Raw genomic sequence first — 16,189 nt, forward strand, 5'->3', positions numbered from 1 at the left:
GGCTAAGTTGGGACACCCCTGCAGGGTATAAACTTTCGAAAGCCGTGCCCGCGGTTATGTGGCAGATGGGAATTTGTTAATGTCCGGTTGTAGATAACTTGACACCAGATCCGAATTAAAACGCATCAACCGTGTGTGTAGCTGTGATGGTCTCTTTTCGGCGGAGTCCGGGAAGTGAACACGGTTTTGGGTTATGTTTGACGTAAGTAGGAGTTCAGGATCACTTCTTGATCATTGCTAGCTTCACGACCGTTCTGTTTGCTCTCTTCTCGCTCTTATTTGCGTATGTTAGCCACCATATCATGCATAGTCGCTGCTGCAACCTCACCACTTTACCCCTTCCTTACCCTTTAAGCTTTACTAGTCTTGATACCCACGGTAATGGGATTGTTGAGTCCTCGTGGCTCACAGATTACTCTAACAACAGTTGCAGGTACAGGTTTATGCGATGATCATGACGCGAGAGCGATGGTTACTTGTTTTGGAGTTCTTCTTCTGCTTCTTCTTCGATCAGGGCATAGGTTCCAGGTCGGCAGCCTGGTCTAGCAGGGTGGATATTGTTTGGGTTTCTGTTTGTGTTTCATCCGTAGTTCGGATGTTGATCTTATGTATGATGAATTGATGTTGTATTCATGTGCCATTGTATGCCTCTTGTATGTATCCCTATCTCTTATGTAATGTTGATGTAATGATATCCACCTTGCAAAAGCGTTTCAATATGCGGGTCTATCCTTGGTGGGACCTTCGAGTTCCTTTTGGATAGGGTCGCATATTGGGCGTGACACTAGCCATCTCAAATCATTTCTGGTCCCTTATGCATGTACCAATAGGGTCAAATTTGATTAGGGTTTAGGATATGTCAAGTGGTGTTTAGGGTTATGGTTTCAGAAAGTTGTGACGAGATTTCGATTGAAAGGGGGTGTAAGTTGGATTTAGCTAGGACATTGATGTAGTTAGTTAGGGTTTATGGTTTCAGAAAGTTGTGACAAGATTTTGATTCAAAGGAAGTGTAAGTCAGATTTAGTTAGGACATATTGAAGGACTTAGTTAGGGTTGTGTGGCATGAGAAAGTTGTCAGCAGATTTGGATTCAAATAAAGTTATTTTGGATTTAGTTAGGAGATGCTTTTGGATTGAGTTTCGAGATATTTTGGATTTACTTAGGAGATAATTGTTTTTGTATGGAGTTTGGAGTTATTTTAAATTTAGTTAGGAGATCATTTGGATTTAGTTAGGTGATAATTTAGGATTTAGTTAGGAGACAATTTTGAATGCAGTTTGGAGATAATTGATCTATCAGGGGACTTGAAGGATTCGTGCACTTTGGATTTAGTTAGGAGATCATCGGTTATAGCAAGTACAATCAATTAAATATTTCTGGATTTAGTCAGGGCATATTTTATACTTACTTATAGCTTTTGAAGGACTGAGTTTGGTACATGAATCCGATATAAAAAATTAAATCAATTATTTAAGCAGAGTAGTGCATAATTATTATGTATGCTATCCATCTGTAACATTGACTATATGTTTTCGTTGGCAGCATAACGACATGGATGATAAAGTCAACGATGGCAAAAACTTGGGTGATACAGGCAAGGATGACAAGGACATGGGTGATGGACGAAACGAAGGCAAAGGAATGGATGGTATGTGCACGGATGATAATGATAATGAGGATGCAGGCAAGGATGGCATAGACATGGATGATGTACACATGCAAGGTAAAGGAATTGATAATAAAGGCATGGCTGGTTCAGATCTGAATGAGTATATGGAATACTTGGATATTGTGAACAAGACTTTCAGGACTGAGGAAGAAGCCTACATGTTCTATGTAGGCTATGCGAGAAAAAAGGGTTTGGTGTTAGAAAGGATGATCTGAAGTACAGGGGTCCGGGTCCAAAACAAAATGCATACAGAAGGACATACAAGTGCTGCAAACAAGGATGACGGGCCCTTAAGTACTTTAATAGAGCTGAAATAAAAACAACACCGAGGGGTCTTTCTCGGTGTGGGTGTCCCGCTCTTTTTCAGGTTGAGCTACAAGATAGCAGTGGCCTCTGGTTCGTCAAGAATTTTGTGGACAAGCATAACCATCTGTTTGTCCCTGCCGACATGACTCCCTACTTATCAGCTCATCGTAGAATGACTGACACACAAAAGGCTGATGTCATCGAGTATTTTGTCGGTGGACTTCGAACACATCAGATTATGAATGTAATGGAGAAGAATGCCGGAGGTCCCGACAAGCTTGGTTTATAGATCGAGACCTATACAACCATGTTTCAATCCAGAAGAAGCGCAAGATAGAAGGCAGTGACGCTAGATATTTTCTCACCTATATGATTGCATAGAAAGAAGCAGACCCGAAATTCTTTTTCAAATACACAAAAGACAATGAAGGCCATTTGAGGAACATATTCTGGGCTGATTCACAATCCCAGATTGACTATGTTGTCTTTGGTGGTGTCGTGGTGTTCGACAGTACAGATCGGTCTAACAAGTACAGGCTTCCGTGTGTTCCATTTGTTGGTCTAAACCATCACTTCAACACAGTTTTGTTTGGGGTCGGTCTAGTGTCAGATGAGATAGTTGCATCATACCAGTGGCGTCTTCATGTATTTTTGGAGGAAATGTCCTAGACGGCACCCATTTCAGCAATCACCGATGGGGACGGTGCAATGGCTAAAGCAATAGCTACTGTCTGGACTGGAACAGATCATTGTTTGTGCACGTGGCATATCAAAGAGAATATGGTGATGCACCTCCGCAAGAAAAAGCTTAAGGAATTTAGGGAATTCATTTACCGTCGTTGGTATGTTGATGAGTTTGAGAAAAGATGGGAGGCTTATAAGGTTCGGTTCAAAATAAAACCAACGGGGAAGAGGTCGTCATGGGTTAACAGGATGTACGAGCTGCGACACAAATGGGTTGCTGCGTACACAAAGGGTAGATATTTCCTATGCATGATGAGTAATCAGAGGAGTGAGTCTCTCAACTCAAGGCTTCATGTGCACCTGAACAGGAAGATGCATCTTGTTGATTTGTTGCAGCATGTTGAGCACTGTGTTTCCATAATGCGTAGGAATGAAGTAGCATTAGACGCAGTAGCGACACATACGATACCCTTCACTAAGCTGAATGCACACCCTCTAGAGATTTATACCTCTTATATTTATACAATTGTGATGTTTCCATGGGTAAAGCGCCAGATTGTCGAAGGAACAAATTGGCAGGTCATAGACCGGGTAGCATGTGATGGTTTGGTCGTGTTTGGAGTTTTGCACAAAGTCCCATATGGCAGGGATGCTAGAGAATTGCAAGGTAAAGAAGGTAAGGATGTTGAGGACTTGCATGCAAAAAACTTGGATGCTGAGGATCCCAATGACTTGGAAGGTAAGGATGTTGAGGACTTGCATGCAAAAAAACTTGGATGCTGAGGATCCCAATGACTTGGAAGGTAAGGATGCTGAGGACTTGCATGCAAAAACTTGGATGCTGGGGATCCCAATGACTTGGAAGGCAAGGATGGTGTGGACTTGCATGCAAAAAACCTGGATGCTAAGGATCCCAATGACTTGGAAAGTAAGGACAGTGAGGAGTTGGATGCAAAGAAGTTGGATGCACAAGGCGTGGATGCTAAGCATGTGGATTTCATATATCACGTGACTTGTCTGTTCACAGGAGCAAGACTGGATGATGCAGCTTGTAAATGTAAAAAGTTGGAAAGTCAGGATTACCCATGCGCACATATATTCTGCGTTCTGGATCATCTTGGTGTACGCACATTTTCCAAAAAAAAGTGAAGAAAAGATGGACAATGCATGCCAAGCCAGCATTCACTTCTTCAAGGACTGCGAATACTCATGTATGGTCTGATCACATGAATAAGTATCATCAACTACGTAACATGGCTAGTGACACTTTATTCACAGCCGCAGCTAGCGATTCACAGTCAGAACAGGTGATGGAGCTCCTCCGGAGTATATTGGTTGATGGAGAAAAAACTGATTTGGATGAAGGCCATAAATCGTTTGTTCCTTTGCCGGCATACTTCTCTGCTGCTCGTGAATGTTGCACTGATGACATGGAAAATCCAATCAAAATAGTTCCAAAAGGGAGACCAACTACCGAAGAATCGAACAAGAGGATTAAATCCAGGTGCGAGCGGATGAGAGGGGAAAAAAGCAGTGAAGTTAGTGCACATGTTTATCTCATTGTTCATTTCCATACATGCTTACAGTGTTAATATGTTCTCCGGGAGAGTGTTCACATGATTTTCTTCAATTTACGCAGGAACAAATCAGGGAAATCAAAGGTCATAAGGAGGAAGAAGCGAAAAGAGAAAGACTCAGAGACAGAAGAAGACACAGAGTCAGATACAGAAGAAGAGAAAGATTCAAAAAAAGCAACAAAGTTAGTGCACATGTTAATCTCATCGTTCATTTCCATACATGCTTACAGTGTTAATGTGTTCTCCCGGAGAGTGTTCACATGTTTTTCTTCAATTTACGCAGGAAAAAATCAGGGAAATCAAAGGTCACAAGGAGGAAGAAGCAAAAAGAAGAGACAGAGTCAGATATAGAAGAAGAGACAAAGGCAGATACAGAAGAAGAGACAGAGGCAGATACAGAAGAAGAGGAAGATTCGGGTACAGAAGAAGAGAAAGATTCATATGCAGAAGAAGAAGGAGATTCAGACGCAGAAGAAGAGGAAGATTCATATGCAGAAGTATAGGAAGATTCAGATGCAGAATATGGTGGGCTGAGGAGGGCTAGGAAGAGACCATTGGAGGTTGCAGAAGAGGATTATGCAAAACCAAACAAGTGGGCATTACCATATTTGTGTGTATTTCAACATGTTTTCGAATGCTGGCTGCAGATTCGTCTACTTCATTTTTTGCACGAAACGCAAGAGCGCTCCAAATGTCAAAGCTAGGAGGAAGAAAAATAACTATGACAAGGGTGCGCGAGGAAAACCAATGAAGTTAGTGTCTGTACTTACATGTCTGCTCTACAAGTTAGGTCGTTGCTAGTACTGTATTGATGTTTCTTAATTTTTCAGGAAACACTCTAGGAAGGGCGGTAAAGAACAGGCCAAAGGGGTGATGGAGACAAAAAGGCATGCTAGGAATGTACCAAAGGCTGAGCGAATAAGAGCTGTCAAGTTAGCTTCTGCATCTATGAAGAGAAAATCAGTGAACTTAGTGTTTTTTGTGTTATAGTGTCCTGTACATGCTCAAATCTTCTTTGCTATCCTATTAACAAACGTTGTTTCATGCAGAAATGCTAAAATGAAGTCGAGACAGGATGTTTAGATGCACATGGTCAAGCAGAGAAAACAAAAGGATTTCTGGGGTCGAAAAATTGAGAACAAATTGAATTAGACAGTTTTCCATGCCGTGATCCACCTTGTTTCTGATGTATTAGATCTATTTGATGGACTGCCACTATTTTTCTGAATTCCTTGTTTGATTGATACACCTTCATTTTATTATGGACGGGTCGACATGGTAGGCTAGTTATGATTTATCAACATCGATCAAACAATGCATTTTTAGTGAAGTTGGTTTTCTGTATTTTTTTCATTTTATACATAATATACTGCTAAAATTTGTTCAAAATGTAGTCAAATTTCATACTTGAAATATAAAATAGAAACCGAAATTTTAAATATATATACGAAAATAGAACGTTGGGTTTCCTCAGAAACCCACTTGAAATCAAAATAGAAACTTCGTTTTCAAATAACCTTGAAACATTTATTTTGAAATAGAAAATAAGCATGCTGGTATATTAAAAATAGCATGCTCATTTGGAAAAAGCATGTTCAATTAAAAATAGAATGAATATGCGGATTTAAAAATAGCATGCTAATTTGAATATGTTGTTTTTAAAATACCATGCTATTTTAAAAATAGCATGCTGATTTTAAAAATAGCATGCTGATTTTTAAAATATAATGTTGCTTTTAAAAATAGCATGTTGATATTAAAAATACTACTCCCTCCATTCCCTTATACAAGGCCACAAACTCAAATTACAGGTACCTAGGTAAAATTTAATGATTACTTTGCAAGTCAACTTTTCTTCTTGTTAACTGTGATCATTAATGTGCCCGCATGCATGCAGCGAAGGAATGAGAAGAAAGTAGCACAGTGTCATTATGACTACATGCATGCAAGTATTAAACAAGTTGCTATTACGAGAAAACATCATTAAATTTTGCCTCGGTTAGTGTTAGTGCCCTGTATAGATGCAAAATGTATTTTTTATAGTGGCCTTGTATAAGGGAATGGAGGGAGTATGTTGTTTTCAATATGCTGTTTTTTAAATAAGCATGCTGATTTCAAAAATAGCATGTTACTTTAAAAAATATAATGCTCTTTTCAATAGGCTACTTTTAAAATAGCATGCTAATTTAAAAAATAGCATGCTAATTTCAAAAGTAGCATGCTAATTTTAAAAATAGCATGCTACTTTTAAAAATATAATGCTATTTTCAATATGATGATTTCAAAATAGCATGCTAATTTAAAAAATAGCATGCTGATTTAATATCGTGTTGTTTTGAATATGTTGTTTTTAAAAATAGCATGCTGATTTCAAAATAAATGCCTGATTTTAAAAATATAATTTTGTTTTTAAAATAGAATGCTGATTTCAAAAATTACATGCTTTTCTAAATATGCTGTTTTGAAAGCAGCATGCTGATTTTGAAAATAGCATTTTTTAGTTACGCTTTTTAAAGATAACATGTTTTTTTAGTATACTGTCTTTCAAATTTAAAAAAAACATGCTGGTTTGCTTTCTTTCTGAAAATAGCATGCCATTTCAAAAATAATAGAAACATCATTTTTTGCATTGCATTTCAACCAGCAAGTTTGTTTTTTTGAATTGCATTTTTTTGTGCAACACATACAAACCTCATTTTCAAAATAACTCGTACTAGGCAACACAAAAACCTCGTTCTAAAAATGAAAGTAGCGTCTAATCCATTTGAAACCCGGGTTAGATTTGATTTTAAAAATAGTAGCATCACTGTGGCAAAAAAAGAAAATATCATTGCAGTCCACAAAGGTAATTATATCAAGGAGGGTACCAGGGTACGTTATATATATAGACTTGCATAGCAAGTACATTACACCACATAAGTTCATACTACCACCAAATTACTGCCAAGTTTCACTTACTGGACGATCTTCATATCCACTCGGACCCAAAAGTTATACCACCAAAGTACCAGTTACTACCAAGTACCAATTACTAGTAAGTTGCACTTACTGGACCCAAAAGCTGATACTACCAACTTCCAGTTACTGGGTAGTACATACAGATTATAAAACTAGCACCAAACTACTGACATGCGTCAACGAATCCTTATGCCACTGGCCATGTTCACCCTAAGCCCACCTCCACTCCTTTCCATGAAGCTGAAGATAGCCATTTGACCTTCTTTCATTTTGGCGCCCTCAACGACTTCTCTCCAGTTCTTCGTCATGATCGCACGCCCGTCCTTCTTGCCCATCTTGAACAAGACCTTTTTATTACCTTCAAAATGTTTGTTGACGACACGCATAACCATGGGCTTTCGCAGATAATCTTTGAGGTAGGCTTGACTGTAATCCTTTGAGAAGCACTGATTGCACAGGGAAATAAATAATGTTACATCAAAAAATAAGTATGATTTGCAGAAAAAAGTAAGTATGATTTGCACAACCATGCTCGTCCTCCTCTCTGTCTCGACAAGATAATAATAGTGGCAAGAGCGCGGAAGCAAGGGCTAACGGCCCATGACCGCCTAAGCTTCAGTCAGGACCTCTATGACCATCTCTGAGCCCGCGCCATGGAGTGCTACGGGCCAGACTATGAAGCCCTAACTCCATGGCTGACCTCCTGATCGCACCACCATGCTTTGGGTATGAAGTAATCACCCACAAGTTCCCACAGTCATTCATCATCTGGGGCGTCGAGAAGTATTCTAGCGACACGAAGCCCGACCTATGGACCAGCGATTACCGGACGGCAATCGAAGTGGCACGGGGCGACAGCGAAAACACATTGCAATCTTGTGTTTAATTCATAGCAGTGACTTGCCTAGTTACTTAGGATTAGGGTTTTTGCCCCTAAAATCCTAATAGCCTTTCCCACTAACAGAAACCCTAGGACCCTAGTTGAACTACAACACCCCTGTCCCTGGCACATAAACTTCCCAAAATATTTGTTGAGCTTCTCCTACAAATATATTCACCATTTCCATCTTAAACCACCCACACCCAAGTCAAGTTTTGACCAGAACACCCCTCCTAAGATTCTGCCAGATCTGCCAAGTTACGCAACAAGTACAATTTCGCTTCACCCTATGAAGCTGAATTGTTGCACACACCACCATACCATCATATTATGCATGTCCACCAAAAATGGGCCACACCCAACACCCATAGCTTCCTACACAATTTTTTCCAAAGATTGCATCTACCTATCCACATTGCGAAGGAAGTATCATTTAGGATCACACCCTTGCCACCGAAATTTACAAACAGGTACGCCACCACATAAGACCAACCTCCACCAAAAATTAGCCCAAATGGCGTAGCCATTTGACCACAGCAAGCTCCCGAAGCCTACTGTCCACTAAGGTAGAATACAAAGGAAGTACTAGCTACATTGGTCAACTAGCCACCAACCTTTGCACACACATAGTACCTCCTACCAAACACCACTCCACCAAATTTCAGCATGTTTGACATAACATAATTTAAATGGCTAACTTGAAGCACCTTTTGCCACAAACTAGACCTAGAAGCTAAGCTCGCCTCTAAAACTCCCTAGACCAAACACAACACACACACACACACACGCGCGCGCGCGCAACCAAGGACTAGCCCCTAGACAAGGTTTGGCCACATGTGGCCCACTGGTTCATGCCATGCCAATGGTGACCACACGCAGAGCGCGCCAGTTGTGTGCTTTGTCACAAACCCAAGACCCTTCCCTCGCCAGCTCGATGTTCCGACCCACCTCACACTATCAAACGTGCAGCCCCGGCACCTATTCATATTCTAGAAGCCCACCCTGAGCCAAACGCTGCCTAAATACTCCCCGGCATTGCCCCGACCGCCGCTGTTGGAAGCTTCTGTCGGACCCCTCCCTTATCTGTGCCGGCCTACCACCTCCTAGGCACCCCGCGACATGCCGCAAGCTATCCTAGCCCTGCCGTCAAGCCCCTCACCAGCTGGAGCTTGCCATGTTGTCGCCATCGCCGCCATTTTAGCTGATGCGGCTGTGCCCGAGCCCCTCCGCCTTCCCCTCATCTTATTCCTTCGCTATGCACCCGTGTTGCTCCGTGACGCGCCGCACCCGGACTACCTCTCCGAGCTAGGGCATCGGCCATGGCCACTCACGGCCGTGCACATCGCCCCCGACTTTGCCCCAGCATCTCTGATTCCTTCCACCACCCCTCTCTCCCTCCTACCATTATCGGCTGACGCCCTGGTGCTATTTCTCCTCTTGCCCTTCTTGCACGGCCTCCAGCCACTGCACGACTTCGGCCAAAATTTGCGCCCTTCGACTGTCTCCCCCCCCCCCCCCCCCGAGCTCACCAGTGAGCTCCTCTCACCACGATGAGCACGCCAGTGCCCGTTCCCGGCCAATTCCATCGCTGGAGCAGCAAGATCGGAAGATGGCCAAAGCCTCACCACCGCGAACAAGAAGTCGCGCTCGCCGCCGTGCATCACCAAAGATGTTATGGGTAGATAGGAGCGCCTCGACAAGACGAAACCAACGAGCCCATCCTCGTGCCCGGAGGAGGTCTGCATCACCGGGAAGCCTCGGCGGAGCCCTCTGTCCATGCGTGCTGGAGGAGGAAGAAGAACCCAACAGTCAGGCCCCATCTATCGATGAGAGAGAGGAGAGAGAAGCGGGCCCGAAGCATTTTAAGTGAAAACGTATTCAATAGAATACACTTCCGTTTGGAGAAAGCATATCTTTAGAGAAGGCGCCAGCAGCTTTTCACACATGGGCCTCCTGGTAAATATTTTATTTACAAACAGGTCCTTCCACTTCCCCCTGTTGTATCTCCTGCACCGTAACTCCGTTAATCTATTCCAGTGCTCACGTTCTCTACTCATCGAGCACCTCATGTTGGCGCTCCCAGCGGCTCCCGACGACTAGCGATAGTTCACCATGCATGCCATAGTCGACACCCGTAGAAGGTTCATGGAGCTCTTGGTGGTGTACGCCAACGACCAGATCTGGGTGGAGAACTCCATCCACACTATGGAGCTATTTCTTGCTGCGAAGAAGTGCAAAGTGGCCAGGTTTGATCTCGAGTACACCCGCGCTCGTGCCGGGTATCGTCAGAAGGTCGTCTTCGCCTAAATATACGTGCGCAATCACATTCTTGTCTACCACTACTGCCTGAACATAAGACCTTGCGAGCGTTTCATCAGGCTTGTCAACAGCCCTCACTATAGGTTCGCTACGGTGGACACCACTAATGATGTAAAGGTTCTCAAGAATTCAAGCATCGCCTGCAAAAATCTTTTCGACATCCAGGGCCAATACAAGATCTGGGGCAAAAAGAAGCATGAGAAGGACTCACTGGTTCACCTCGCCGAGGCCATTATCGACCCCTACTACAGAGACATGAAGGATGCATGCAACAGGGACAAGCTTCCATGGCACTCGACCTGGATGGATAAACCAGATGAAGATCACGTCGTGTACACGGCCAAGGAGGTGTACATGAGCTACAAGATGTGCAGGAGGATCGTTGACATGAGGAAATCCCTCCTTCTTCGCCAAAATGGCGAGGGATCCAACCGGAAGCAGAGCAATGACAAGCATCGTCACAACAAGTAGATGATTAGATGATTGTTTCTCCTAGTTTAGTATGCATGTAATTGTTTATTGAGGTGTGTGCGAATGTTGTGTATAGTCACTTATGTAATTGGATGTTTAATTTGGTTATGCAATCATGTTCTTATAACTATATATATTGTTCTTCTGTAAACATGCAGGGCATAGATGTTGTGCAGATAGAGCAAATCACATCACACACGGACTAAACTAAGGAACCCGTCGGTGATGATTTCATCAATCGCTGGCAATTGTATATCAGCAAGCGTTCGCCCACAACACACACGACTTATTAGCAGGAATTGCCTGTGTTATTATTGGTCTTCCCACATAATTCTGATTACCGGCATGTTTGCCGCGTATCACACACATCTTGTTAAGCTGAATCGTTTGTGTTTATTTTGGATCGTCGTGAATAATTCATCTGAGAGAACTGTATATCGTCTATTGCACACACCTTGATCTGGCTAACCATTTATGTTGTTTGGCTCATTGCAAAATAGTTCATGAGTGAATTGTATGCTGTTTATCGCACACAACTTGATCTGGCTGATTTTTTCTTTTGTTTTGGCTCATCGCAAACAGTTCATCTGAGTAAACTGTATGCCATCTATCGCACAAACCTTGGTTTGGCTGACCGTTTCTGTTGTTTTGCCTAATCGCAAACAGTTCGTATGGATCAATTGTATGCCTCGTATCACACACACGACTCTAATCTAAATCGTGCTCGATTCTCCGCCATCGCACACAGTTCGTTTTATTGGTGATGGTTTTATTAGGATATCTTTTGCGATTCATGCAACACACACAGTTTGGTCGAAGGGTCTCCAATATGTCGCGTTAGGACCATCCTGCAATAGTGAGTGTTGAGGTCGGCCAACATCTCGATCGCACAAGCCATCTGTGAATAGGCCTTGGGCAAGACCGAGAGGAACTTGCGGACCACGGCGGGCTCGTCGACCGAGCAACTCATGTCGAGTAACTAGAGAGTATAGGTGCATACTGAAGTCATCGGTGCTCTCATTGTTGAACTTGATCGCCTCGTACAGCCGACAGAGAGACGTTGCCTTGGCTTCACGCATGCAGCTCACACTGAGCCTCATCACCTTCATCGTGCCCCAGGCATCCTTGGTCGTGGCCTTCAAGACGTGCGTGGATACCATCTCTGACGGTATCGATCACAGCAGGCACTCCATTGTCGTGTGATCTGTGTCACACTCTATTGTCCCATCATTGATGGCGACCCAGAGCTGGTGCACCTCTAGCCTGACTTGCATCAGGAGGTCCCAAGCAGCGTAATTGATGCGCGCGAGTATAGGACACGTGCCACTGGTGTTGCGCACGACGCGCTGGTGAACAACCAGCGTTGCCGCTGTTCTCCGTCTCTGTCCCGATCTTCTTAGGGCTGCTAAGTCCCGTTATCCTCATAGGCGATCGAGCAATGGGGCTTTGGTATCAAATGTGGGACGGACCCCTCCCTGTGGTTCACCGTCGATCGCTAGAACGGAGGAAGAGAGAGCACATGTGTGTGTGTGTGTGTGTGTGTGTGTGTGTGTGTGAATGTGTGTGTGTGTGTGTGTGTGTGTGTGTGTGTGTGTGTGTGTGTTTTGCGCTGCTCTCAACTTGCAACTTTTCTGCCTCTTTTCCTTTTATTCAGATAATACAAACTCTAACAGAAAACGGAAAAACTAGCCACGATATGGGTCGTGAGCACCGCCATCCCAGCGCTCCCCACTCGTCACCTGCCATGCCGTCGTGACCGTTGCATCGTGCCATCCCACGATCGGGTCAAAGCGTCAAGAGATTCACTAACTTGGCCAAGTCGTAGCTCAGCTTATTTCTTGCTAACTTAATTGAAGAAAGGTTCTACTGTCTAAACTGACGAAACTGGCAAAAGTTCACACCTAAGCCTGACGAAACTGAACCGATGTTTAACTGCAACCGTTGTTGTATCAAGCTACTGCAAGCCTATGTTTGCTGATAGTGCAACTAAACGGATAGCTTATGATCTAAATAACAACTGGTTTTGTTTTTCTCATAAGTTTTTCCTATTATAAATTTGCCTTATGTTAGAGCAATCTAAGCTTATGTCTGGCGGCAGTTTGTGTTAGTTGTTCGCACTCACGCAAACGGATCATGTATTGAACTTCTCAGAAGTACTAATCATTTGGCATTTTATAGAAACATGAATGGTACATGTGAAACCTTTTAGAATCTAGGATAATATCTCAGCTAAATAGTAAAAGCAAAATAAAAAAGAAACTTCAAATGAACCATTTGAAACCAAACTGAAACACCAAGGAAACTACATAGAAAACTGTCATGAAACCTTTTCAAGATTAAATCCGTCAAATATAATTAATCTGAAACCCAAAATGAATACCATTAAACATTTTGGACCAAATCTGTCCTATTTCACTGATGTTTGACATAGGCTTTCGTATACCATGCCCCATGGAAATATAACGTACTGGATGTTTATAATTCTTAGCTGACTCTTGCATCAATTAATGCAGGGCAGTCCAGTGCTCCAACTTGGACTATATCTTAGGCAGGACACCATTCAGTTTTTTATGATGTGGCACCATATTTAGTGTGGAAATAGATGTTACCATATCTTATTCTAGATATAGTTTTTGCACCAAAACCAAGATAACTCATTTCTTTTCTCTCCCAAAACATATTAAATAAGATCTCTTTTAGGTACAACAAATAATAATAAGATTCACCAGATAATGCATCAAAAAAGAAGATACTCCATATAAGCTAAATATTGGAGTACATTACAATGCATTGGATGGGCTATATCTAAGTGTTATTTAATGCATATGATATAGTATAGTCTACATATATAAAATGCATTTGGAGTACCCTTATGCAGTTCCTCGTATTAATTTGGATAAGCACGTAATTATTACAATTATTCACGAAATCAAATAATGAATTGTTACCATATACTCCCTCCGTCCAGAAATATTTGTCGAAGAAATGAATAAAAATGGATGTATCTAGAGCTAACATATGTCTACATACATCTATTTCTCCGACAAGTATTTCCGGGCGGAGGGAGTACTACTAATTTCTACTCTGGAGGGACAGCGGAAGAGCCATAAATAGAGGAAATCCAGATTTTCTGGGACGATCCAACAACACCCCAGGCACTACAGACCAGGTTCCCTTGAGTGGACTGAGCTGGCTGCGCATATCACGAACCTAACTTTGATCGCCATGGCTGGACCTACATTGATGCACTGCCTGCTCGCCGTCTCTCTCCTCTCCTCCGTTGTCCACGCGCAGCTCTCGACGACTTTCTACTCCAGGTCCTGCCCCAGCCTGGAGAACACCGTGTGGGCGGTGATGAAGCAGGCCGTCGTCAAGGACCGGCGGATGGGCGCGTCGCTTCTGAGGCTCTTCTTCCACGACTGCTTCGTCCAGGTGATGACTCGTCAGCGTCGCGCTTGACTATACAGTCTATAACTGAGTATACGTAGTATCTCACGGTTCGCATGATAATTGTGACATGCATATGCTGCAGGGCTGTGACGGCTCGGTTCTTCTCGACGCCGGCGGCGAGAAGCAAGCCGCACCGAACGCCAACTCCCTGCGCGGCTTCGAGGTCATCGACGCCATCAAGGCGCGCGTGGAGGCCGCGTGCCCCGGCGTCGTCTCCTGCGCCGACATCCTCGCGCTCGCGGCGCGCGACGGAACGTTCCTGGTGCGTGCCGGCCGGCCAAACTTAGCCATCGACTCCCGGAGTACTCTGCTCATTGCAACTTACTAACTTTCATTTTTAGAATCTTATTATTGATGTGTCTGTTTTGTTTGAAGCTCCACGGACCGACCTGGCCAGTGCCGCTCGGCCGGCGCGACTCGACGACGGCGAGCCAGTCCCTCGCCAACAATAACCTTCCCTCGGTGAACTCCAGCCTCGCCACGCTCATCTCCATGTTCGCGAGGCAAGGGCTCTCGCCGACCGACATGACGGCGCTGTCCGGCGCGCACACCATCGGCCAGGCCCGGTGCACCACCTTCCGCGACCGCATCTACGGCAACTCCAACATCGACGCGACCTTCGCGAAGCGGCAGCAGCGGACCTGCCCCCTCTCCGGCGCGGACAACAACCTGGCGCCCTTGGACGTGCAGACCCTGAGGGCATTCGACACCGCCTACTACCAGAACCTCATGGCTCACCGCGGCCTGTTCCGCTCCGACCAGGAGCTCTTCAGCGGAGGGTCGCAGGACGCGCTGGTGCGGCAGTACAGCGCCAACCCCGCACTCTTCCGGAGCGACTTCGTCAAGGCGATGGTGAAGATGGGCAACATTAATCCTCTCACTGGCACCGCCGGCCAGGTCAGGAGAAACTGCAGATTCGTCAACAGCTAGATGGAGAGCCGAGAAGATGCAACGGAACCTCTCCAATGTTGCATCGTAGCAAAACATAGTATACCATGTCCATGTGTAGTATCGATATTTCCAAAAACACAAGTGGTGCATTCTTACAATCGCAACAATATTTTGCATATTCAAATCGCCCTTTGGTTTAGGCTATTTGATGGCTATGATTATACTGACAAACTCTTTTAAGACGGTCCCAAATGATACGAGTCATCTGACGAAGAAAATTATTGTCTGATTAAAGCACATAAGTAAATATGAAAATTGTAACAATACTAGTAGTTAATAATATCTCTATTTCTATTTTTGGTTTCATTGCAAGCTCACCATGCATGTAGTTATTCTATTTGCTGACACTTGGCATATGCTAGTATTAATTATTTATGAATTTTAAATAGAACTCGTCATTTTTCTAGAATACATGTACAATGTATCATAAAAAAATGTGTGTAAGTTTGTGGAGTATTTTATTACAAAATATGTATTTATTTATTTTTCTGACAGAATATATTTTAACCAGTACTTACTTATAGAATTTGGAAAGGATGGGTTTATACCATTTTAACACTTAAATATATGGTATCACACGCATGTCTTATGAATTAAAAAATAAGTCTGGACATTTTTTCTAATAAAATTGTCCAAGTATATGTGTTGCACAACTTATAATGTAATTAAAGGAAAGGTAATCACATTCATATTTCAAAATAAATGCATGTATGTGTTGTACAACGAACCAACCATATATAGTGCACGGGAAATTTTCCATATTTCGAAAGCGTGGACATTAAGTTTGTCGAAGATAATCCTTTCAATCTGTTATACTTACGATATATATGTACACCAAATTTTCCCTTGATCAATCAATGACTGGGGTCCAATTCCTCACTTACCTCTTATGGGGTAAGAGGGGCCATATTAAAATCTTCTGAC

General features: G+C 43.3%; 1 protein-coding gene across 1 annotated transcript; it reads left to right on the forward strand.

Annotated features, from left to right (window-relative positions):
* The first annotated feature begins 14,080 nt into the window (after positions 1 to 14,080).
* Positions 14,081 to 15,244, forward strand: LOC123156323 (peroxidase P7-like). Its single transcript, XM_044574461.1, has 3 exons — positions 14,081 to 14,296; positions 14,397 to 14,576; positions 14,690 to 15,244. Exons 1-3 carry the CDS (start codon positions 14,090 to 14,092, stop codon positions 15,242 to 15,244), a joined length of 942 nt encoding a protein of 313 aa, XP_044430396.1. The 5' UTR covers positions 14,081 to 14,089.
* The last annotated feature ends 945 nt before the right edge of the window (positions 15,245 to 16,189 follow it).

This window comes from Triticum aestivum, chromosome 7B (genome assembly GCF_018294505.1).
Source record: "Triticum aestivum cultivar Chinese Spring chromosome 7B, IWGSC CS RefSeq v2.1, whole genome shotgun sequence".
Lineage (NCBI taxonomy): Eukaryota > Viridiplantae > Streptophyta > Magnoliopsida > Poales > Poaceae > Triticum > Triticum aestivum.